At 44.7% G+C, this 26,794-nt stretch overlaps 1 protein-coding gene across 1 annotated transcript; it reads left to right on the top strand.

Annotated features, from left to right (window-relative positions):
• Positions 1 to 18,352: 18,352 nt before the first annotated feature.
• Positions 18,353 to 25,849, top strand: GADD45A (growth arrest and DNA damage inducible alpha). Its single transcript, XM_082264757.1, has 4 exons — positions 18,353 to 18,456; positions 19,930 to 20,031; positions 21,744 to 21,957; positions 25,170 to 25,849. The coding sequence occupies exons 1-4, from the start codon at positions 18,416 to 18,418 to the stop codon at positions 25,281 to 25,283; spliced, it is 471 nt and encodes a 156-aa protein (XP_082120883.1). The 5' UTR covers positions 18,353 to 18,415; the 3' UTR covers positions 25,284 to 25,849.
• Positions 25,850 to 26,794: the final 945 nt, after the last annotated feature.

The following is a 26,794-nucleotide window of genomic DNA, read 5'->3' as shown; positions in this document are numbered from 1 at the left end:
GCCCTGGATGTATGCCATTCAGTTCTATACACATAAAGATTGCATATTTTGAAAAATCTGCACAGCAGGTGTTTGCCTGACCTAGGTTCTGCAGATATAAGCGGGAAATTTGGGTGTGTGTCACCTAAAGACATGCGTATGTTCTCCCATAAACGTCCACGTCTGGGAATGTATTTATATCTGTATCTGATTGTGGGAAATGATCAATCACCGGGGTGGGTTTTCCCACACAGCCAAAAAATGTTTACCCCAAATTAAGCTGGTGCCTGCACAGCTCACTATCCCCATTCTGCAGAACAGAGCGTTCCTGTTCATGGACGTGCCGGCCAACATGAAACGGTCTATGGCAGATTTTCTCAACCCTTCTATCACAGAGGAACACTAGAGATAATTTTAAACTCCTTTGAGCGCACTTGTTTATCTAGATCAGTGATGGCGAACCTTGGCACCCCAGATGTTTTGGAACTACATTTCACATGATGCTCAACTACACTGTAGAGTGCATGAGCATCATGGGAAATGTAGTCCCAAAACATCTGGGGTGCCAAGGTTCGCCATCACTGATCTAGGGTATCTTGACACCCATGGCAGGTCATTTTTTTTATACCTCATACCTTTTTTTATACAACAAAATTATTTTCAGTAATAAGCAGGAGATTACAATGAAACTAATAATAATGGCAACAAACACATTACATTAGTAGTCACTGGTAAGTGCCGGTTCACACTAGGGCGACCTGTGAGGCGACCTGGTCGCCTCACAGGTCGCCGCAGGTCGCCTCCCATAGGGAAGCTGCGGACCCGTTCTAAAAGGAGCGACACAAGTCGCTCCGACCTAGAAAAAGGGTCTGGAGCTTCTTTGGGGCGACCCGGAGGCGACCGCCATAGACTTCAATGTTATGAAGTCCGTGGCGGCCGCTCCGAGGTCGCGGCGCGCTGCTCGCACCGCGACCTCGGAGGTCGCCACCCAAAGTAGCGTCGCTGCAATGTGAACCGGCGCTAAGTTTGTCTCCTAGCATAGGTATCAGTGAAAGGACCTCTTACATTGGTGGTCATTAGGAAAGGGCTCCTTACATTGATGGCCAGGAGAGAAGGTCCCCCTTATATTGGTGGTCAGTAGAGCTGGGCCCCTTACATTTGATGGCCAGTAGAGAAGGCCCCCCTTACAAGGATGGTCAGTAGGAAATAGCCTTCCTACATTAACAGCCAGTATAGAAGGGCCTCCTTACATTGGTGGTCTGTAGAAAAGGGCCCCCTTACGCTGGTGTTCAGTAGAGAAGGGCACCTGTACATTGGTGGCCTGTAGAAAAGGGCCCCCTTATGTTGGTGGTCAGTAATGAAGGGCCTCCTCACAATGATAGTCATTGGAGAAAGGCCCACTTACAAGGAGGTCAGTAGAGAAGGGCCTCCTTACATTGGAGTTCAGTAGAGAAGGGCACCTGTACATTGGTGGCCTGTAGAAAAGGGCCCCCTTACGTTGGTGGTCAGTAATGAAGGGCCCCCTCACAGTGATAGTCATTGGAGAAAGGTCCACTTACAAGGTGGTCAGTAGAGAAGGGCACCTGTACATTGGTGTTCAGTAGAGAAGGGCACCTGTACATTGGTGTTCAGTAGAGAAGGGCACCTGTACATTGGTGGCCTGTAGAAAGGGGCCTTTACATTGGTTGGCAATAGGCAAAGGCCCATTGGTGGTCAGTGGAGAAGGGTCTGCTTACATTGGTGGTCAGTGGAGAAGGGTCTGCTTACATTGGTGGTCAATAGAGAACATTGCTGGCCAGTAGATAAGTATCTCATATATTGCCGTCTAGTGGATAATTGTCCTATACATTGCTGATCAGTAGAAAATTGTTCTTTGTATTGGTGATTAGTGGAGAAGGGTCCACAATACATGTAGAGTATGTCAAGGGTGGAGATAGCAAGTGAGTCCATCAATTTACTTTGAGTCCATTTTGGCCCGCTCACACCATCTGCATTGGGCTGCATTGCTAAACCTGGGCCCAGCACAATGACAAGCTGAAATCCATTGTTTTCAATTTGCCGAGTTCACAACAATGCCGAAGAGTCGGATCCTGTAAAGAAAACTGGGAGAAGATAAAAGTGCCCGTGACTGACGGAATCACTGACACCACAGCACTGGAGGAGATTGTTTGCAAGGTAAGCTTGCCATAATGTGCTGAAATGCTTGTAAGGGTGGTGGTGATTGTTTGTCATGTCTTTCATGTTTTCCTCCTCTTTGGGTGCCAAGCGAGGGTCACATGAAAGGCCTACCCCAAGGTGGGTTCTTCAAGGCTACGCCGGGCACCTTGTACAGGGTCACTTTACTACACACATTGGTTACCTTTGCTTTGTGCCATCTTCATCAATGCCCTGGGACAAGGCTGAGGCTGCCATAGGGGAATACTCAACCTTAAGGTGGGCCTCTGCTCTTACAGATGAACGTACACCATGTGCACTGCAACTGTTCTCCAGTTAACTCTTGGTTCCCCGTGACAATATACACTTTCTGTGTAATGTGCATTTGGGAGGGACATGCTGAGCCCTGTCCACATCCACCTGTCCAGCGTTTTACACTACTACTTCCCAGTAGCAGAGTGGGCACCGCCGTGAACTCTGCATTGGCTCCACACGGGCACTCAACTTAACTCTTTAACCTCTGTGCAGCATGGGAACCTCTGTGGTGCAATCTGCTCCTGTAGCTCTGGGAGACAAACCACGGACAGAAGTAATGCCGACGACAGCCTCTCCCACACTGCTAGAGACTGTACCACCTATAACAGGTAAACGCTATCAACAGGTTGCTTGTTACTAGAAACCACTTGTGTCTTCATACCCCAATGTGGTAATAAGATCCTCTTGATAATTATGCATGTGCCCGGTTCCTTGCAATACATCTCTTTAGTACATTTAGACCAGGCAAGGACAATGTTTCAATACTTCACCTAAGAAAAGTGCAAAATTAACATTTCAAAGTCTAAGATACATGTACAGGGTTATTCCTACATCCACTCCTAACTACAGGCTTCTGCTGCCCTGGCATACCTGCAAAAGGGTAGTTCAGCAATTGCAGTCCTTCAGAGGGACTCTCATGCAAATGCAAGGTCTTTGGAAGCATGCTCCAGTACTGGTGTCTTCAGGGCAAAGCCCAGGTTCAAATGACTTTACATCCAGGTAGTGGTGGGGGACATTGTTCTGCTACTCGCGGGTATTGTTGTCCGTCTCATTACCTTACAGACCTTGGACCTGATGCAGACCCTCTCGACTCTCTCTCCTTATGACCTGCCTTCTCAGGCTCTTCACGTGGGATAATCCCTGAACCCCCCCCCCCAATTACCTCTCCAGGGGATCCTCCACATGCTGGACCACTGTCCCATATTATATATCACAGTATTGGTGGGCTGGACCCAGAGAAGAACCTGCCAAAAGCCAAAGAACCGGGAAAGGCATTAGCTCCCACCCTCCAGGCCGGGACAGCCCCCTACTGTAACTATTTCAACCTACCCACATGCTGTGCGTACTGTTTTAGCAAAAAGCTCCTGGGGGTCTATTTTTATTCTTCTTTTGTTTAGGTTTAAAATAGAAGTGCGGGAATATAAAAAAAAACTGTCATAGGTGGATGTAGTATTGGTCCGATGCTGCATCTGTCCCCATGTACACCATGAACTGATCGATCAAAAACTGCTGATCATTCACATACCTCCCAAATTTTTGAGATGGGAATGAGGGACACCCATTAGCAAAATTATGTAGGCAAAGGACACACCCCCTGTCACGCCCCCTTAAAGGAGAATCAGGGTCCTTTCACATGAGCGATCCGATCAGATCCGCCTGTCAGTTTTTTAGGCGGAACGTATCGGATGCTCCATGCATCCCTATGGGGCAGCAGATGTCAGCAGAGACATCTCCACTGACACCCACTGCTATCCGCATTCCGATCCTGTCCGTGAAATCCGGATGGATGGAAACCCTATTTCCAAGGGATCGGATGGGATTGGATGAGAGCGCTCTAACCCAATTCCCCCATAGAGATGCATGGGGCTCTGACACCTCCCTCTCTGCACACAGAGCGGAGAGGGAGCTGTCACCTGCCTGCTCAGCGGGGGATTTGTGTATCGATCCCTCGCTGAGCAGCACGGATCCGCCTACGGAGGCGGACCATGTAAAAGAAGCCTTATACAAACAAAAATGATTAGTTATACCCACAAGTGCTTTTTTTTTTTTTTTGCAGCAATTTAGAAATTGGATGAAAGGTTTAGCACTGGGAAACACATAAAAAGTGCATTTTATATACAACTATATAGATCAGACCAAAATTAGGAGGAAAAAGGGACAGAGGGACTTTGTTTCAAATCAGGGACAGTCCCTGAAAATCAGGGACGGTTGGGAGCTATGCATAAAAATTCAGTGAAAAACACAATATAAATGTAAAAAAAAATGTCCAGGAAAAAACTTGTAAGAAAAATGATCCAACCAGAAAATAAAGTAAAAATCGTGTAAACATTCAAAAACAGTGAAAGATACGAAAAAAATCTTCTCCCAAATGAACCCGATAAAGAATCTGTGAGTCCGCCGTGCAAAACAGCGCTGCACAGTACATATAACATAAAAATAAAATCTCCAGTGATTCCACTATGGAGTCCAACCACCTTCTATCCACCTCTAGGTGCAATCTGGGCTCACCTGAAACAAATGTATAACTCGCAATGTAAGGGTCCTTTCACACGGGCTTCCTGCCTGGCGAACTCCGTTTTGCTCTGCAGGGATCGATTCGCTGATCCCCACTGAGCAGGCAGATGACAGCTCCATCTCCACTCACTGTGCTGAGACACACCTGTCAGATCCCCGCTCTCCTCTATGGCAGTGTTCCCCAACTCCCAGGCCGCGGACCAGTACCGGTCCGTGGATCAAACGGTACCGGGCCGCCCGAGGAACTTTAAATAATTTCACTGTGGCAGCCGAGGCACAGAGCATTGCTCCCCCCCGAGCCCGCACATTGTGTGACAATAGCGAATGAAAATTCGCTATTGTCACAATGATCCTCCTCCTGATTGGCCAAAAGGCAAACCCCACGCCATTGGCCGAGGAGGAGGCGCAGGGGGAGGACTGAGGAGACGCGGGAAAGCCGGGGACTGAACTGAAGTGAGGTAAGTGCACAGACGGGTCTCGCGGGGGGAACGCTGGCACTCTGCATTGAAAGGTGGCACGCGGGCATCTCTACATTGAAAGGGGGCAATGCTGTGGCACTCTGCATTTATTGGGGGCATTGCTGTGGCACTCTGCATTTATTGGGGGCATTGCTGTGGCACTCTGCATTTACTGGGGGCATTGCTGTGGCACTCTGCATTTATTGGGGGCAATGCTGTGGAACTCTGCATTTATTGGGGGCATTGCTGTGGCACTCTGCATTTATTGGGGGCAATGCTGTGGCACTCTGCATTTATTGGGGGCATTGCTGTGGCACTCTACATTTACTGGGGGCATTGCTGTGGCACTCTGCATTTATTGGGGGCAATGCTGTGGCACTCTGCATTTACTGGGGGCATTGCTGTGGAACTCTGTGTTTATTGGGGGCATTGCTGTGGCACTCTGCATTTATTGGGGGCAATGCTGCGGCACTCTGCATTTATTGGGGGCATTGCTGTGGCACTCTGCACTTATTGGGGGCAATGCTGTGGCACTCTGCATTTATTGGGGGCAATGCTGTGGCACTCTGCATTGATTGGGGGCAATGCTGTGGGCACTCTGTATTGATTGGGGGCATTGCTGTGGCACTCTGCACATATTTGGGAGCATTGCTGTGGCACTCTGCATTTATTGGGGGCAATGCTGTGGCACTCTGCATTTATTGGGGGCAATGCTGTGGCACTCTGCATTTATTGGGGGCATTGCTGTGGCACTCTGCATTTATTGGGGGCAATGCTGTGGCACTCTGCATTGATTGGGGGCATGCTGTGGGCACTCTGCATTGATTGGGGGCACACTGGTCACTCTGCATTGACGTCCCCCCCCCCCCCCCAGCGGCCCACAGAAAAATTATCAAACGTTGACCGGTCCGCGGCGATAAAAAGGTTAAATAGGGTTTCCATCCGTCTGGACAGGATCAAATCAGATAGCAGCGGATGTCAGTGGAGATGTCACCACTGACATCCACCGCTCCATAGAGGTACATGGAGAATCCGATCAGATCCGCCTGAAAAACTGACAGGGACCTGATCAGAAAGCCTTTGTGAAAGGAGCCTTAGCAAACATGCCGCAAGTGAATACTCTGTCTTCCCACGAGTCCTCCTCCATCCGTAGTGATATGGCTCCACACACACAGTATCTCACAAAAGTAAGTACACCCCTCACATTTTTGTAAATATTTTATTCTATCTTTTCATGTGACAACACTGAAGAAATGACACTTTGCTACAATGTAAAGTAGTAAGTGTACAGCTTGTATAACAGTGTAAATTTGCTGTCCCCTCAAAATAACTCAACACACAGCCATTAATGTCTAAACCGCTGGCAATAAAAGTGAGTACATCCCTAAGTGACAATGTCCAAATTGGGCCCAATTAGCCATTTTCCCTCCCCGGTGTCATGTGACTCATTAGTGTTAGTGTCTCAGGTGTGAATGGGGAGCAGGTGTGGTAAATATGGTGTTATCGCTCCCACTCAATGGCATAGTTCACACCAGTGCTTGCAGTTCCAGTGAGTTAATTTATTCAATTATTTTTTTTTATTAAATTTATTTAAATTATTTTTATTTATTATTTTTAAAATATTTTTATTTATTATTTTTTAATTATTTTTATTTATTATTTTTTATCGATGTATTTATTTATATTTATTTATTTATATTTTACTTATATTTAATATTTATATTTTACTTATTTGACACTTTACTTATTACATGCATTTAAATGATTTTTTTTATTAATTATTTTTATTGATTTATTTATATTTTATTTATTTATTCAATAATGTATTACATTTATTTAAATTCTTTTTATTTATTATTTTTATTGAATTATTTATTCAAATATTTTATTAAATGCATTAAAAAAACATTTTTTCTGAATTCTTTATTTATTTATTTATATTTATTTATTTATATTTTACTTATATTTAATATTTATATTTTACTTATTTGACACTTTCCTTATTACATGCATTTAAATGATTTTTTTTATTAATTATTTCTATTGATTTATTTATATTTTATTTATTTATTCAATAATTTATTACATTTATTTAAATTCTTTTTATTTATTATTTTTATTGAATTATTTATTCAAATATTTATTTTATTAAATGCATTAAAAAATCTTTTTTATGAATTATTTTTATTGATTTATTTATATTTTATTTCATCAAAAATATCACATATTAAATGTATTTAAATTCTTTTTTATTTACTATTGATTTAAATTTTGTTTAATCAATCATTTATTTATGACATTAATTTAAATTATTTGCATTTATTAATTTTATTGATTTATATTTTATTTAATTGATCATTAATTTATTAAAAGTATTTAAATTATTTTTATATATGATTTTTATTGATTTATATATTTTTAATCAATAATTGATTACATTTATTTAAATTCTTTTTATTTATTATTTTTATTGAATTATTTATTCAAATATTTATTTTATTAAATGCATTAAAAAAAATTTTATGAATTCTTTTTATTGATTTATTTATATTTTATTTCATCAAAAATATTACATATTAAATGTATTTAAATTCTTTTTTATTTATTATTGATTTAAATTTTGTTTAATCAATAATTTATTTATGACATTAATTTAAATTATTTGCATTTATTCATTTTATTGATTTATATTTTATTTAATTGATCATTTATTTATTAAAAGTATTTAAATTATTTTTATATATGATTTTTATTGATTTATATATTTTTAACCAATAATTGATTACATTTATTCAAATTCTTTTTATTTATTATTTTTATTGAATTATTTATTCAAATATTTATTTTATTAAATGCATTAAAAAATCTTTTTTTATGAATTCTTTTTATTGATTTATTTATATTTTATTTCATCAAAAATATCACATATTAAATGTATTTAAATTCTTTTTTATTTATTATTGATTTAAATTTTGTTTAATCAATAATTTATTTATGACATTAATTTAAATGATTTGTATTTATTCATTTTATTGGTTTATATTTTATTTAATTGATCATTTATTTATTAAAAGTATTTAAATTATTTTTATATATGATTTTTATTGATTTATATATTTTTAATCAATAATTTTTTACATTTATTTAAATTCTTTTTATTTATTCTTTTTATTGAATTATTTATTCAAATATTTATTTTATTAAATGCATTAAAAAATCTTTTTTATGAATTCTTTTTATTGATTTATTTATATTTTATTTCATCAAGAATTTTACATATTAAATGTATTTAAATCCTTTTTTATTTATTATTGATTTAAATTTTGTTTAATCAATTATTTATTTATGACATTAATTTAAATGATTTGTATTTGTTTATTTTATTGATTTGTATTTTATTTCATTGATCATTTATTTATTAAAAGTATTTAAATAATTTTTATATATGATTTTTATTGATTTATATATGTTTTAATCAATAATTTATTACATTTATTTAAATTATTTTTATTTATTATTTTTATTGATTTATATTTTTTTTTTATTCGATCATTTATTTATTAAATGTATTTCAGTTCCTTTTATTTGTAATTTTTATTGATTGGTTATTATTTATTAAATATATTTCAGTTCCTTTTATTTGTAATTTGTATTGATTGATTATTATTTTATTTAACCAATTATTTATTTTTTAAAGCAAATGATAAACCTACTCCCCAGCTGTCAGGTGACTGGGAAGAGGTGCTGCAGCAGCTCGGGATATTCCAGCGGGGTCACTTGGTTCAGGAAGGCTCGGCGCTGTGATTGATAGCTGACTGGGGGCACGTGACCGGCATCCTGCATTCCCAGCCCGGGGATCCACGCGGCTTCCAGTCACCCGGCTCACCATGGCAACAGCCTGCAGAAGGGGTCCGCCCCCCTCGTGGGCTGACGTCACTGGCCGTGCTTTGCCCGCGCTTGTTCTCCTCAGGTGCGGGATAATTGAAAGGTCAAAGTGCGTTTGGGGTGGAAATGAGCCCACACTGACCCAATTCTCAATAAAATGTCTGACATTAGTCCTGGCATGTCCGCAGGCCGCTTACACAGCAGTGGCGGGGTACAGGGTGCATAATGTCACATAATGTGACAGGAAATAAAGCAGCCAAGTCCTGCAGAGTGAATGACAAGGAACAGTCCCTTATATGTAGGGAAAGTCCCTGGCTGGTCATATAAAGCACATACACCAACAAAACATATTGCTGAGCTGTGGAAATGCTGGTTGCCTGGCTCTCATGCTGATTCTGTGTTGTCTGAGGTAAACAAGCATGCAGATCGGGAGTTCTGACTTTTCTCTGACTTACCTGCATGCGTGTTGTGGGTCTGTGGAACCATAATCGTCCCGTGTAATACACGATCATACTGCTATTCGCACGCACTGCATCCAATCCTGGCATTTTATTTAGTCCGGGAGGCCCAGGTCCAAAGCCGCTGCCTGCAGCCTGTATAAGCTGCGACTGGACGCTGTCCTGAGTGGCCATCTTGGCTTCTATGCGTTTAGGGATAAGAGCCCGGAATGCAGCGATTTCTGGTTCTTGGACTAAAATGTCAGGATTGGACGCACAGGGGAGAGGCGTTCCGTGTGCAAGGAGCCTACAAGGTGCAAATAAATTCCGCATGAGGTGGGGGAATTCCTTTTGGGCACCAAATGGACTACATGGTACACTTACCTGACAGGGTTCAATTCCTTTATATGGACAACATGGTACACTTACCTGTCAGGGTTCAATTCCTCCATATGGACAACATGGCACACTTACCTGACAGGGTTCAATTCCTCCATATAGACAACATGGCACACTTACCTGTCAGGGTACAATTCCTCCATATGGACAACATGGTACACTTACCTCTCAGGGTTCAATTCCTCCATTTAGACAACATGGCACACTTACCTGTTAGGGTTCAATTCCTCCATATGGACAACATGGCACACTTACCTCTCAGGGTTTCATTCCTCCGTATGGACAACATGGTACACTTACCTTTTAGGGTTCAATTCCTCCATATGTACTATACTGTACTATACTATACTGTACTATACTCTACTATACTGTACTGTACTATACTGTACTATACTGTACTATACTATACTGTACTATACTTTACTGTACTATACTTTACTGTACAATACTGTACTATACTATGCTGTACTATACTATACACTATACTGTACTATACTGTACTGTACTATACTGTACCATACTGTACTATACTATACTGTACTATACTTTACTGTACAATACTGTACTATACTATGCTGTACTATACTATACACTATACTGTACTATACTGTACTGTACTATACTGTACAATACTGTACTATACTATACACTATACTGTACTATACTGTACTGTACTATACTGTACCATACTGTACTATACTATACTGTACTATACTATACTGTACTATACTTTACTGTACAATACTGTACTATACTATGCTGTACTATACTATACACTATACTGTACTATACCGTACTGTACTATCAGACTTGTATAAAGTACTCGAAAGTTCTACTTGAGTAAAAGTACAAGTGCTCGATCAAAAAGTGACTTGAGTAGAAGTGGAAGTGCTCGCAGAAAAAGTTACTTAAGTAGAAGTACTAAAGTATTCAACATTTTTTTTACTTAAGTATTGCAAGTAGTTTTTTAAAAAAATTTGCTACTTAAGTACTAAAAGTAAAAAGTACCAGTAGTTTTGAAAAAAAAATTCTACTCAAGTATTGAAAGTAAAAGTACAAGTACTGTGTTATGTAGTTATTAAAGAAAGAAGTCAAACGTTTGAACATCATATTGTTTTTTATTATTTCAAATGATTAACCTGTGTTTGTTAGTAGTTTCTTGATGCACTTTAAGCGCCTTAGCACCATTTATTTGTTTGTTTCATATTTTCTTTTTATTGGAAAGATTTGGTATAGCAGCTTTTATTATACACAGCCTTTATTTCCGTATGCGCTGATTTACAAATGACATTATACACATTTTTTTGAGCTTTATGCAACCTGCCATCTACTGTTCTGGCAGTGGTAATTTTTTTAAAAGTAACGAGTAACTATGCAGCACAAAAAAAAAATACTTGAGTAGAAGTATCGAAATCATCGAAAAAATGTAGTGAAGTAAAAGTAGAAGTAGGAGAAAAAAATTCTACTCTAGGAAAGTACAGATACCGCATTTCGGTACTTAAGTACAGTACTTAAGTAGTTCTACTTCGTTACTATACATCTCTGTGTACTATACTGTACTGTACTATACTGTACCATACTGTACTATACTATACCGTACTGTACTATACTATACTGTACCATACTGTACTATACTCTACTGTACCATACTGTACTATACTATACTGTACTGTACTATACTATACTATACTGTACAGTACTATACCATACTGTACTATACTATACTGTACTGTACTATACTATTCTGTACTATACTATACTATACTGTACTATACTGTACTATACTGTACCATACTTTACTATACCATACTGTACTGTACTATACTATACTGTACCATACTGTACTATACTGTACTATACTATACTGTACGCCTGTGCAGGGCTGTGTTTTGCTGCACAGTGAAGCACAGTTGTTTCATGCAGGCAGTCTCATTGATGTCAATTAGGACGCACAGCTACACAGGCACAGCCTCTGTGTCTCACTATGACATCTGTGTGGGTGTGGGTGGGTGTCCCCGAACACAGAGGGTGTAAGTTCAGGGACACCCCTCACACGCATGTCATATATGGAGATGGCCATACTACTGCCCAGGAACAGCCACTGTGTCCTGATTGACATGAAAGGGACTGCCTGCACAGGGATGCATGGAACACCTGTACAGCCCCATGCGGGTAAACCCGGCCCGTGCACAGGTAGTATGCTGTAGTACGCCTGTGTGAACAAGGCCATATGCGTGTTTCTTTCATATGTCTGGCTGCGGTTTTAGCACGGTTTTTAAAAGGAGTGTAGTGCGGTTTTGTTCACCAGTTCAGGTGCGATTCAGGTGCCAATTTTTACTTGAAATCGCCCCTGAACAGGACAGAAAAACAAAAGGGACTCTTTTTAGGGCACTTTCACACTGGTTCGCTTTAAAACTGCCAATAAAATGCCTATGTGTTAATGGCGTGTTTTTGCAGCGTTTGCCGTGCGGTTTTTAAAGGACATGTGACTCAAATACTGCGCCAAAAACGCTTAGCAGTGCGTACCAAAGTGTAAACAAACCTGTGCCGAGAGCGCACTTCCTAAAGGAAATCTCCCCATCGCTACTTCTGATCGGGAGCTTTCCAATCATGTGACTGCTGTGCCAATCATTGCGGTCGCATGATCATAAACCCCGCCTCCCAGTATCAGTAGCCCCTTATAGGACCAGGAGGCGCCTGCGTTTAGGGGGTTAAAAAGTACCAGAATGAGGACCTTCATGGCAGGATCACCAGATATTATTATAATAAAATTGCAGATTTACAAAAGGCTGAGGGCTAGATCACACCAGCGGCTGTGTGAAAATGACAGCAGTGCTAAAACGCCGATCGCGCTGTTTACATTTTTAAAACAAACTTTATTGAAATGTCCTGCAGTGACATTTCATTAAAGTAGAACTATAAGCAAAACTTTTTTTTTTCTCATTTTGGATAGAGCAAGGGAGGATTATAACCCCTAACATATTTTTTCCCCCCCATCTGTGTCCCATTGTGGAGATTTCCCTTCACTTCCTGTCCCAATAGCCAAACAGGAAGTGAGAGGAAATCCCTGAAGATTAAGGGAATTCCTTGGGGCCCCCCAGGTCACCAGAACTAGTGTCCCCATTGGAAGATTTCTCCTCTATTACTTTTCTGGGGACAAACCAAAATTTGGGATTTTATTTTACTTTCACTTCCAATGATAATGGTAAACAGGACAATAGAGAGGGGGAATCTCCGTAATCACTTGCCGACCGCCAGCAGTACATATACTGCAGTAGGTCAGCTCTGTCTCACGACCACGTAACTGTACGTCGATTCGCTGGACCGCACCCATTCGCCACAGGGGGAGCCAATCAGTGGGTCTGGTGGCTGCGATTGCCGCCGGGCACCCGCAATCGCTCCCTGTGGAGACAGAATGGCGGTCTGCAGATGTAAACACGGCAGACCGCTCTTCTGTCAGTTATGAACACAGGGATTCTGTGTTCCTCCTGAACCACCATGGGGTGACTGCGTGTATTGCAGACTGATCCCATACACTTAACCACTTTCGGACCGCCTGCTGCACACTGCAGCAGGGTGGCCAGGGTGCACAAAATCATGTACCTGTACGTGATTATGTGCACAATGTCTGGGGTGAGCAGGCACGCTTCGGGCGACACGATCCGGCTGTGATTGGACACAGCAGGAGCCAATCAGCGGGCCTGAAGGCCGCGATGTCCACCGGCCACCTGCGATCATTCTCTGGAGAGGCAGAACAGTGGTCTGCTTATGTAAACAAGGCAGGCCGCCGTTCTGTGAGGGGAAGATGGAGATCCTGTGCTTCTGCTAAGACACACACACTTCCATTGCTGGCATACTTATTGGGGGGGCGACACTTCCATTGTTGGCATGCTGAGTGGGGGGGGGGGGACACACACACACATCCATTGTTGGCATGCTGAGTGGGGGGGGACACTTCCATTGTTGGCATGCTGAGTGGGGGGGGGGGGACACTTCCATTGTTGGCATGCTGTGGGGGGGGGGGGGTACTTCCATTGTTGGCATGGTGAGTGGGGGGGGGACACTTCCATTGTTGGAATGCTGAGTGGGGTGGGGGGGCACTTCCATTGTTGGCATGCTGTGTGGGGGGGGGGCACTTCCATCGTTGGCATGCTGAGTGAGGGGGTGGGACACTTCCATTGCTGGCATGCTGAGGCGGAGGGGCACTTCAAATGTTGGCATGCTGAGGGGGGGGGGGGGCCCTTCCATTGCGGACATGCTGAGTGAGGGGGGGACACTTCCATTGTTGGCATCCTGAGGGGGGGACACTTCCATTGTTGGCATTCTGAGGGGGGAGGGCACTTCCATTGTTGGCATTCTGAGGGGGGCATTTCCATTGTTGGCATGCTGAGTGAGGGGGGCACTTCCATTGTTGGCATGCTGAGGGGGGGGACACTTCTATTGTTGGCATGCGAAGGGGGGGCACTTCCATTGCTGGTATGCTGGAGGGGGGGCACTTCCATTGTTGACATGCTGAGTGAGGGGGGGGACACTTCCATTGTTGGCATGTTGAGTGAGGGGGGGCATTTCCATTGTTGGCATGCTGAGGGGGGGGGAGCACTTCCATTGTTGGCATGCTAAGGGGGGGCACTTCCATTGTTGGCATTCTGAGGGGGGGCACTTCCATTGTTGGCATGCTAAGGGGGGCACTTCCATTGTTGGCATTCTGAGGGGGGGCACTTCCATTGTTGGCATGCTGAGGGGGGCACTTCCATTGTTGGCATTCTGAGGGGGGGGGCACTTCCATTGTTGGCATGCTGAGGGGGGGCACTTTCATTGTTGGCATGCTGAGGGGGGGGGCACTTCCATTGCTGGCATGCTGAGGGGGGGCACTTCCATTGTTGGCATGCTGAGTGAGGGGGGGGACACTTCCATTGTTGGCATGCTGAGTGAGGTGGGGGGGACACACTTCCATTGTTGGCATGCTGAGTGGGGGGGGGGGGTGGGACACTTCCATTGTTGGCATGCTGAGTGGGGAGGGGGGACACACTTCCATTGTTGGCATGCTGAGTGGGGGGGGACACTTCCACTGTTGGCATGCTGTGTGGGGGGGGGGACACTTCCATTGTTGGCATGCTGAGTGGGGGGGGGGGACACTTCCATTGTTGGAATGCTGAGTGGGAAGGGGGCACTTCTGTTGTTGGCATGCTGAGTGGGGTGGGGGGCACTTCCATTGTTGGCATGCTGAGTGGGGGGGCACTTCCATCGTTGGCATGCTGAGTGAGGGGGTGGGACACTTCCATTGCTGGCATTCTGAGGGGGAGGGGCACTTCCATTGTTGGCATGCTGAGGGGGGGACACTTCCATTGTTGGCATTCTGAGGGGGGCATTTCCATTGTTGGCATGCTGAGGGGGGAGGGCACTTCCATTGTTGGCATTCTGAGGGGGGCATTTCCATTGTTGGCATGCTGAGTGAGGGGGGCACTTCCATTGCTGGCATGCTGAGGGGGGGCACTTCCATTGTTGGCATGCTGAGGGGGGGGGCACTTCCATTGTTGGCATTCTGAAGGGGGGGCACTTCCATTGTTGGCATCCGGAGGGGGGGGGGCACTTCCATTGTTGGCATGCTGAGTGAGGGGGGCACTTCCATTGTTGGCATGCTGAGGGGGGGACACTTCTATTGTTGGCATGCTGAGGGGGGGCACTTCCATTGTTGGTATGCTGAGGGGGGGGCACTTCCATTGCTGGCATGCTGAGGGGGGCACTTCCATTGCTGGCATGCTGAGGGGGGACACTTCCAATGTTGGCATGCTGAGGGGGGGCACTTCCATTGTTGGCATGCTGAGGGGGGGACACTTCCGTTGCTGGCATGCTGAGGGGGGGGGGACTTCCATTGTTGGCATGCTGAGGGGGGGGGCACTTCCATTGTTCACATGCTGAGGGGGGGGGGTACTTCCATTGTTGGCATGCTGAGGGGGGGACACTTCCATTGCTGGCATGCTGAGTGGGGGGGCACTTCCATTGTTGGCATGCTGAGGGAGGGGGGGCATTTCCATTGTTGGCATGCTGAGGGGGGGCACTTCCATTGTTGGCATGCTAAGAGGGGGCACTTCCATTGTTGGCATTCTGAGGGGGGGCACTTCCATTGTTGGCATGCTGAGTGAGGGGGCACTTCCATTGTTGGCATGCTGAGGGGGGGGGGCACTTCTATTGTTGGAATGCTGAGGGGGGGGGCACTTTCATTGTTGGCATGCTGAGGAGGGGGGGCACTTCCATTGCTGGCATGCTGAGGGGGGGGACTTCCATTGTTGGCATGCTGAGTGAGGGGGGGGGACACTTCCATTGCTGGCATGCTGAGGGGGGGCACTTCCATTGTTGGCATGCTGAGTGAGGGGGGGACACTTCCATTGTTGGCATGCTGAATGAGGGGGGGGGGGACACTTCCATTGTTGGCATGCTGAGTGATGAGGGGGGGCATTTCAGTTGTTGGCATGCTGAGGGGGGGCACTTCCATTGTTGGCATGCTAAGGGGGGGGGGGCACTTCCATTGTTGGCATGCAAAGGGGGGGCACTTCCATTGTTGGCATTCTGAGGGGGGGCACTTCCATTGTTGGCATGCTAAGGGGGGCACTTCCATTGTTGGCATTCTGAAGGGGGGGCACTTCCATTGTTGGCATCCGGAGGGGGGGGGCACTTCCATTGTTGGCATGCTGAGGGGGGGACACTTCTATTGTTGGCATGCTGAGGGGGGGCACTTCCATTGTTGGCATGCTGAGGGGGGGGTACTTCCATTGCTGGCATGCTGAGGGGGGGCACTTCCATTGCTGGCATGCTGAGGGGGGACACTTCCGTTGCTGGCATGCTGAGGGGGGGGGGGACTTCCATTGTTGGCATGCTGAGGGGGGGGGGGGGCACTTCCATTGTTCACATGCTGAGGGGGGGGGGTACTTCCATTGTTGGCATGCTGAGGGGGGGACACTTCTATTGTTGGCATGCTGAGGGGGGCACTTCCATTGTTGGCATGCTGAGGGGGGGGGCACTTCCATTGCTGGCATGCTGAGGGGGGGCAATTCCATTGCTGGCATGCTGAGGGGGGACACTTCCGTTGCTGGCATGCTGAGGGGGGGGACTTCCATTGTTGGCATGCTGAGGGGGGGGGCACTTCCATTGTTCACATGCTGAGGGGGGGGTACTTCCATTGTTGGCATGCTGAGGGGGGGACACTTCTATTGTTGGCATGCTGAGGGGGGCACTTCCATTGTTGGCATGCTGAGGGGGGGCACTTCCATTGTTGGCATGCTGAGGGGGGGACACTTCCGTTGCTGGCATGCTGAGGGGGGGGGACTTCCATTGTTGGCATGCTGAGGGGGGGGGCACTTCCATTGTTGGCATGCTGAGGGGGGGACACTTCCATTGCTGGCATGCTGAGGGGGGGCACTTCCATTGTTGGCATGCTGAGGGGGGGCACTTCCATTGCTGGCATGCTGAGTGAGTGAGGGGGGGGGGACACTTCCATTGCTGGCATGCTGAGGGGGGGACACTTCCATTGCTGGCATGCTGAGGGGGGGCACTTCCATTGTTGGCATGCTGAGGGGGGGACACTTCCATTGCTGGCATGCTGAGGGGGGGCACTTCCATTGTTGGCATGCTGAGGGGGGGACACTTCCATTGTTGGCATGCTGAGTGAGTGAGGGGGGGGGATACCTCAATTGTTGGCATGCTGAGGGGGGGCACTTCCATTGCTGGCATGCTGAGTGAGTGAGGGGGGGGGGGACACTTCCATTGTTGGCATGCTCAGGGGAAGTTTAGGACTTTTTTAAACTCTGTGACCTTTATTTTACAAGTACAAGGTCCAATGTGCACTGAGCACCCCATCACAGCAGCCAATCAGGATGCAGCTCTCTCCAGTCTGACTAGTGACACACTCAGCTGCTCTCTGATTGGTTGCTCGGAGTCAGGGGCGGTGCACAGCACTGAGGGTATCCAGGTAAGCAGGAGATGAGAATAGAATGGAGTCTGAGGGTTCCCAGGCTGCAGAAAATAATAATAAATACAATGAAAATAAAGGCAGCTCCTGGGAGGGAAGAGAGAACGGTGTGTTCAATGATAAAGTCGCAGCAGTGAAGTGATGATGTCCATACATTATATTGGGGATCGGTTGATTGGCTGTGGAGATGTGGGGTGATCGGACATTACGGGAAGAGGAATGATATCACGGGGAGGACTCTCATGTACGGTAAGGGCAGACCGAGGACACCGTACACACACACCAATGCAACTCACACGGCTGCAGCAGCGAAGGGGTTACAGCGCCGAATTCCCTCCTATCGCCTAGCAACCGTCTGCCCACAGAAGCGCCGCCCCTCATCCCGAGCCCGGCCCAATCGGCTGCCGTTCACGAGGTTGTAGCGGGGAGACGGGGGGGAGGAGGCGGGGCTGCCGTTTGGGCGCACCAATGACCGGCGATATGCTAATGAGATGGCTTTGCTCTAGAAGCCGGTACGCGCCGGGGTTGAGTCAGAGAATCCGGAGAGTGAGAGAGAGGAGAGATCGCTGAATATCGTCACCTGCAATATGACACTGGAGGAGCTGACCGGGGAGCAGAGCCGGGGAAAGTAAGGACCGGGGACACCATGGAGCTCTGTGTGTGTGCTGCCTGGGGGCCCCAATGTGTCACCGCTGCAAGAAGGGGGCCCCGCTGGGACTTCTCTATAGGAGGCTGGGGGCCCCACCTGATCTTCTCTATAGGAGGCTGGGGGCCCCACCGGGACTTCTGCATAGGAGGCTGAGGGGCCCCAATATGATTTCTGCATAGGAGGCTGGGGGCCCCACTGGGACTTCTGCATAGGAGGCTGGGGGCCCCACTGGGACTTCTCTATAGGAGGCTGGGGGCCCCACTGGGACTTCTGCATAGGAGGCTGGGGGCCCCACTGGGACTTCTGCATAGGAGGCTGGGGGCCCCACCGGGACTTCTGCATAGGAGGCTGGGGGCCCCACTGGGACTTCTGCATAGGAGGCTGGGGGCCCCACCGGGACTTCTGCATAGGAGGCTGGGGGCCCCATTGGATCTTCTCTATAGGAGGCTGGGGGCCCCACTGGGACTTCTGCATAGGAGGCTGGGGGCCCCGCTGGGACTTCTGCATAGGAGGCTGAGGGGCCCCAATATGATTTCTGCATAGGAGGCTGGGGGCCCCACTGGGACTTCTGCATAGGAGGCTGGGGGCCCCACCGGGACTTCTGCATAGGAGGCTGGGGGCCCCACTGGATTTTCTCTATAGGAGGCTGGGGGCCCCACTGGGACTTCTGCATAGGAGGCTGGGGGCCCCGCTGGGACTTCTGCATAGGAGGCTGAGGGGCCCCAATATGATTTCTGCATAGGAGGCTGGGGGCCCAAATGGGACTTCTGCATAGGAGGCTGAGGGGCCCCAATATGATTTCTGCATAGGATCCTGGTGACCCCATTCTGACTTCTATAGGGGTGACCCCCAGTAACTATTGCAAAGGAGGAGGGGGGCCCCACTTTGACTTCTGCAAGAAAGGCTGGGGGTCCCAATTTGACTTCTAAAAGAGTGACTGGTGACCCCAATATGACTAAGGTTTGGGGACCCCCATTCTGAGTCTGGGGGGCCCCAATCAGACATCTCCAAGGGTGACAGGTGACCCCAGCCTGGCTCATGTATAGGAGGCTGCAGCGGGCTCCTCTATCATTAGAGGTCTGTGACTGCTGCATAGGGTATATGGGGGGTGATGGGCTGGTTTGGGGGGGCTGCATTCTTATTGCATATTTGGGGGGGGGGGGGTACAGAAGAAGGGTCTGGGTGGAGGACTGATGGGAGGTGGTTGCAGGGTGCTCCAGTTGGATGCATCTGGGTGACCCCCATAAAGTGTGTCTGTGTGATCTCCAGTCAGTGGATGTGTCTGAGTGATGTCAGGATGACCCCCAATACATAAATGTCCCTGTATGTCCCCCCCTTCCCCCTCCAGTCGGTGGCTGTGTGGTGATGACCGGTGCGGTGTGTGTTCTTGCTGTGACTCGCTGTGTTGGTCGCTCTTTGTGGAACGCAGCTAACGAGGACCTGTCATTGCAGGATGGACAGTGTGGGGACCGCGCTGGAGGAGGTGCTGAACAAAGCCCAGGTGCAGAGAACCATCACCATCGGGGTGTACGAGGCAGCCAAACTGCTGAATGTGTGAGTAACATCCCATAATAATACCCCAGAGACTTCATTCCTGCAGCTTTCTGCCTTTGGGGACATGTGCTCTTCCAGCTGCTGATGAGGAACTACAAGTCCCAGCATTGGCATTACTGTTCCTCAGCAGGGGGGAGGAGCACAGGTGGTCCTGAATAATGCAAAGTATTATTATTATTATTATAGAGGATATATATATATTTGATATTAATCCTCTAGTATTAATATTATTATAAATCTATTATTATTATTAATATTAATAAAAATTGATTATATTTATATATCCATTGCTATCATTATTGCATATCCTTTGAGATATATATATATATCTCTATCCTCTATTATTAATTATTATTTTTATTATTATAATAATCGTGTGTGTATATATATATATGTGTGTGTGTGTGTAATATTATTATAAATATTATTATTAATTTAATATTATTAATAATAAAAATGTATTATATATCCATTACTATTATTATTTCATATCCTTTGAGATATATATATATATATATATATATATATATATATCCTCTATTATTATTATATTATAATATATATATATATATATATATATATATATATATATATATATATATATATATATATATATATATATATATATATATATATAATTTTATTATTATTGAGGATCTATAATTTTATATATATATATTATGTGTAATATTATAAATCTATTATTATTAATTTACTATTATTAATAATAAAAATGTGTTATTATATATCCATTACTATTATTATTTCATATCCTTTGAGATATATATATATATATATATATATATATATATATATATATATATATATATATATATATATATATATATATATATATATATATTATTGATCCTCTATAATAATAACAATAATAATAATAAATATATATAAATATATATATTTTTTTATTATTATTATAATAATAATAAAAATAATAGAGGGGATATATATATATATATATATATATATATATATATATATATATATATATATATATATTATTGATCCTCTATTATAATAATAATAATAATAAAAGATATATATATATATATCCTCTATTATTTTTATTATTATTATAATAATAATAAAAAAATATATATATTTATATATATTTATTATTATTATTGTTATTATTATAGAGGATCAATAATAATAATAATAATAGATATAATCTCTCTCAATAATAATAATAATAATAATAATAATAATTATAATAATAAAAAATAAATTTATTATTATAGAGGATTTATATGGCGCCAACAGTTTATGCAGCTTTACAATATAAAAAGAATAATATTCTGCTTATGCGTGTTGAAGGTTAAATTTTTGCATTTAACCCTTAAAGCGTTGTAGATCACGCCACTTTCTACTTCTGTCCTTGTGATAGTAATGAGCCGGGCTCTGATCCCTCCTGTATTGTATTGTACTGTCTGCTCTCATGTTGTAAAGTGCTGCATAAACTGTTGGCACTATATAAATCCTGTATAATATTTGATAATAATAGATCATTAGCTGGAGAGTTACAGTAATGCTAGAAATTCAACGTTCTGCATAATAATCCCAGGTCTTCCCTAGACAGCCAGGCAACTAGCATTTTTTAAAGGGCACCTGCAGAGGTGGCTGCCATGCCCCCCCTGTCTGCTCTCCCTGGTTGTGGCGTGTTCTAACCCTTGCCATGTGTTGTTGTATTGCAGGGACCCGGACAATGTGGTGCTTTGTCTGCTGGCCACAGATGAATCGGAAGACCAGGATGTCGCTCTACAGATTCACTTCACTCTGATCCAGGCGTTCTGCTGTGAGAATGACATCAACATCCTGAGAGTGAGCAACATGAGCCGGCTGGCTGAGATCCTGGGCGGCGCTGACAAGCCGGGAGAACCTGCCGACCTGCATTGTATTCTAATCAACGTAGGTGACATTCTGTGTCTCTGGGAGGATGAGAAGAGGGGGGGGGGGGGGCTGGGCGGGTTCCCTTGCATTCCAGGGCTGGAGCGGAGAGGGGATTGTTGTTGCGGGTTACTATGTCTCTGGCACACAAAGCCAGGATTGGACGTCACTCCCTTTTTGTAAGTTGATAGTAACGGAATTCCGATTGCGTGCCTCTCTGTCCCATCAGGGAGGAATCGGAGGCTGCACATAGAATCCTCATTTCTATCATTTTACGTCATTGTCAAATGATGGCATAGAGATGCAGCAAAGGTTTTTTCTCGACTGTGTGAGAAGCCACAGCTGGAAGCTGCCATTCATAAGGCAATGACACCAAGTCCATGCAACTTTGCTGGATTTGTTGTTTCTGCCCTTATAGTAGTTGATACCCCCAGAGGGTAACTGAATAATTAATGTGCAGCCGGTGTATGCGATGTAAGCTGCTTGTACCGCATTCATTGCATTCTTGTACCGCGCTCATTGCATTCTTGGGGCAAGCTGCAAGCAGAGTAGCTGCAGGCTCAGTGCCTGAACAGCAACAGTGCAGCCACCTGTATGACCGGGGGCTCCATTCACACTTGTAGGAGAGAAACTTTGCATGGGTGCGACTTGGCTGTGACTTGTCCCTCTGCAAAGTCAGACCCACGGTTACATGTAAAACATTCAGGTACGGCTTTCACGCAACTTTTGGGGGTTAACATTGAAGTCTTTGGCCCTCAAATTGCATGAAGTCGGACCAAAGTAGTGCAGGAACTACTTTAAAGTCACTGCAACTTTAAAGTCGCACAGTTATGAATGGGTATCATTGGAAAACATGGCTTATGATTTGTCATGCGACTTTGATGTCCAAAGTTGCATGACATTGCACAAGCGTGAATGGAGTGTTAGCCCTGGTTCACACCAATGCGACTTGCCGCACCCCATTTGCACCAATAGAACTGTTCAATTTTGGAAAAAAGGTTCCTGCACTATTTTAGTGTGATTTCATGTGCGACTTGCATTGATATCTGTGTAAATGAAGTTGGACAGATGTCAGCAAGCTGCACATGAAAATGCATTGATCGGTAGCTTTGAAATCATGCTGATGTATCACGGTTTCAAAGCCGCACTGTTGCGAACCTGGGTGGGTGGCACTGTTGCTGTTGGCATGTAAACGCTCAACTTACTGACCAGCCTGCGACCAATCAAATTGACCTGTCCAACAGTATGTATATGTACTGGGAGTGCGTCCAATTGTGTGCCCACAGCACTGGGACCGCACTGTCACCGACTAATCCTGGTCAGCAGTGGAGATCAGGAGCCAGGAGGATTGGGTTCCTGATCCTGTGATCTAAGAATCCGTTAAGGCTCTGTATTCTATTCTATCTATCCTTCCTACCCTTTCTATCCTTCCTATCCTATCCTACCCTATTCTATCTTTCCTTCCTATCCTATTCTATCTTTCCTTCCTATCCTATCCTATTATATCTTTCCATCCTATCCTATCCTACCCTATTCTATCTTTCCATCCTATCCTATCCTATCTTTCCTTCCTATCCTATCCTATTATATCTATCCTATCCTACCCTATTCTATATTTCCATCCTATTCTATCCTACCCTTTTCTATCTTTCCATCCTTTCCTATCCTACCCTATTCTATCTTTCCTTCCTATCCTACCCTACCCTACCCTATTCTATCTTTCCTTCCTATCCTATCCTATTCTATCTTTCCTTCCTATCCTACCCTATCCTATCTTTCCATCCTATCCTATCCTATTCTATCTTTCCATCCTATCCTATTCTATCTTTCCATCCTATCCTATTCTATCTTTCCATCCTATCCTATTCTATCTTTCCTTCCTATCCTACCCTATTATATCTTTCCTTCTTATCCTATTCTATCTTTCAATCCTATCCTATTCTATCTTTCCTTCCTATCCTATCCTATCTTTCCTCTCCGATCCTGTCCTATCCTTCCTATCCTACCATATTCATCTGTCCTTCCTACCCTATCCTATCCTTCCTTCCTACCCTATTCTATCTTTCTTCCTATCTTATCCTACTCTATCCTTTCTACCCTATCCTTTCTACCCTACCCTATCTGTCCTTCCTATCCTTCCTACCCTACCCTTTCTATTCTATCCTTCCTATCCTATCCTATCCTACTCTATCTTTTCTACCCTATCTAACCATCTATCCTTCCTTCCCTACCCTATCTATTCTGTTTATCTTTCCTACTTATCCTATCCATCTATCCTTCCTATCTATCTAATTGGATGCCTTTTGAACCACATCTAATTCACATATGTGAACCAGCAGTCTTCTCAATGCAGCTGGTTCACACATGTGGGGGGGGGGCGCGCGGTTTTTAAGAGTCCTGTGCGTTTTTCAGTTCAGGTGCGGTTTTAGGTTGAAATTTTTCACCCGAATCGGTGAACAGAACCACACCGGACCCCCCCCCCCCCCCCCCTGCTGAAACTGGCCCCATATATGTGATGCAGACGGGGAGTTTGCAGTAAGGTGATGAAGGGAACCTGTCACTTTATTTTCTGACCAGGCAAGGTGACAGGTTCTCTTTTAAAGGAACGTCACTGTGTGATTGTTGGCTGTGAGTTTTCTTGTAGGCACGGCACGGCTAACCTTCTAAGCATTGCATTGTCATTGCGGTTTGCTGCCCACACAGTAAACCTTTCCCTTTACCTTTGAACTGCACCTGTTATCCCCCCCCCCCCCTCCTGCCACCCACTCACTGGGAGAGCAACGCCTTGATTACAATCCATCCGGCTCACATATCCCACTCCATCCCTGCAGCAATAGAACAATGGATGTGCGGCAGGTATTCTTTGCCAGTCCCTCGCTCGGTTCCCCGGCTCCCGTGGGACTGACTCACTCCTGCATTCCTAAGCTCCATATCCCTCCCCACCCCTGGAAGGAGTTTCGGTAACGCCGGATCACAGTGACTTTGCTGTCTGCAACAGTTGCACTTTTTTTTTTTTTTTTACAAGTGGACTTTGAACAACTGTGTGTGACATCATCACTAAACTATTCCCGTCCCCGACTTGTTCTGACATGTCCTTTAGTAACGGAAACTGCTCCTACCTGCTACTACAACAGGTGCAACTATAACATAAAAGCACAAATTTTAGTAAAATTTTACATTTTGCATAAATGAAGGTCTTTAAAACTTAATTTTTTTTTTATTATTATTTGTAGAACCCACACGCTTCTCAGCTGAAGGATCCCGCCATCAACCAAGTGATCAACTTCTGCAAAGAGAGCCGCTACCAGGATCAGTGGGTTCCCGTGATCAACCTGCCGGAGCGATGACCCTTTTCCGATAGCCACAAAGGACACTTTCGGGTTTTAAAATAAATTTAAAAGAAATAAAAAAGCAGCAAGGATTTTGCGGACGCGCGGGATCCGTTCTTTTTTTGTGGTGGACGCTTCCACAGGATTTACAAAATGTACAAAAAAATGTAAAAACTAAAGAAAAGTGGAGGTGACTGGTTTGGATGCCTTGTGCTGTGCGGGAGGAAGGCTCGGGGTCTTGGGACACGGAGCCGGGATGACGGAGAGGAGGAAACTGCTGTGGAACTTTCAGCTGTTCACAATTTTTGGTGCCTTTGTGACTTTCAGGAGGGTCGGCACGGATATCGGAAACAACGTCAGACTTTAGATGTCTGGGGAGAAAAAAAAAACGAAAAAAAGCTTCTTTTTAAAACATTTATGGTATTAAAAGAAATTGTTAATGTTAACGTTTTTGTCAATTTTAAAAAGTTTAATTTATTTCTTAAGGATTTATTTATGCAAATTTGTTACTTATTTTATGAATTCCAGGAGCTGGTACTTTACTTTTTATACTCGGAGTGGTTGAGATGACGACTGACATTTTAACCTATTTTCCATTGGATTGTTCGAAAATAAAAGTCTTTCAAATGATCTGAGCGTTTCTTCTCATGCTTCTGTATTTAACCACTTCTGGACCGGAAGGATTTGCCCCCTTAATGATTTTTTGCGATTGGGCACTGCATTACTTTAACTGACAAATGTGCGCTTGTGCAACGCTGTACCCAAATAAAATTGTGGTGCTTTTCCACTGCATGGAACCGAACGGTTCGGCACCCTTTTGTGCTTTTCCACTGCTGGTACCGCATGGTATAGGGTCGGAACGGTTCGGTACGGTACGGTATAGGTTTGCTTTTCCACTGCATGGAACCGAACGGTACGGCTCTGAAAAAACAGTACCTACTCGATTGTGGTTCCAACAGGTACCAAACTGGTACCATATCCCACAATCCTTTGCATGCAGTCACTACTAGCCACTGATTGGTCAGAGAATCCCACCCACCCCGTTGTTATCCCACCCACTTAACTTAGTACTACTTTAGTGGAAAAGCAAACCATACCGTACCGTACCGAACCGTTCCGACCCTATACGCTGGGGTACCAGCAGTGGAAAAGCAAACCGGGCCAAGCAGGGCCGAGTAGAGCCGAGCCAGTACTAGCCGGTACTTGCAGTGGAAAAGTGCCAAAACAGTACTACCTCGATTGTGGTTCCAAGAGGTACCATATCCCACAATCCTTTGCATGCAGTCACTACTAGCCACTGATTGGTCAGAGAATCCCACCCACCCCGTTGTTATCCCACCCACTTAACTTTAGTACTACTTTAGTGGAAAAGCAAACCATACCGTCCCGTACCGAACCGTTCCAACACCGTACCATGCGGTACCAGCAGTGGAAAAGCAAACCGGGCCAAGTAGAGCCGAGCCGGTACTTGCAGTGGAAAAGTGCCATTGATGTCCTCTCTTTTGGTGGTATTTGATCACCTCTGCGAC

This window comes from Pelophylax lessonae (assembly GCF_965119305.1).
Source record: "Pelophylax lessonae genome assembly, chromosome: 8".
Lineage (NCBI taxonomy): Eukaryota > Metazoa > Chordata > Amphibia > Anura > Ranidae > Pelophylax > Pelophylax lessonae.
The sequence above is the reverse complement of the archived record's forward strand: the minus strand, read 5'-3'. Positions and strand labels throughout refer to the sequence as shown.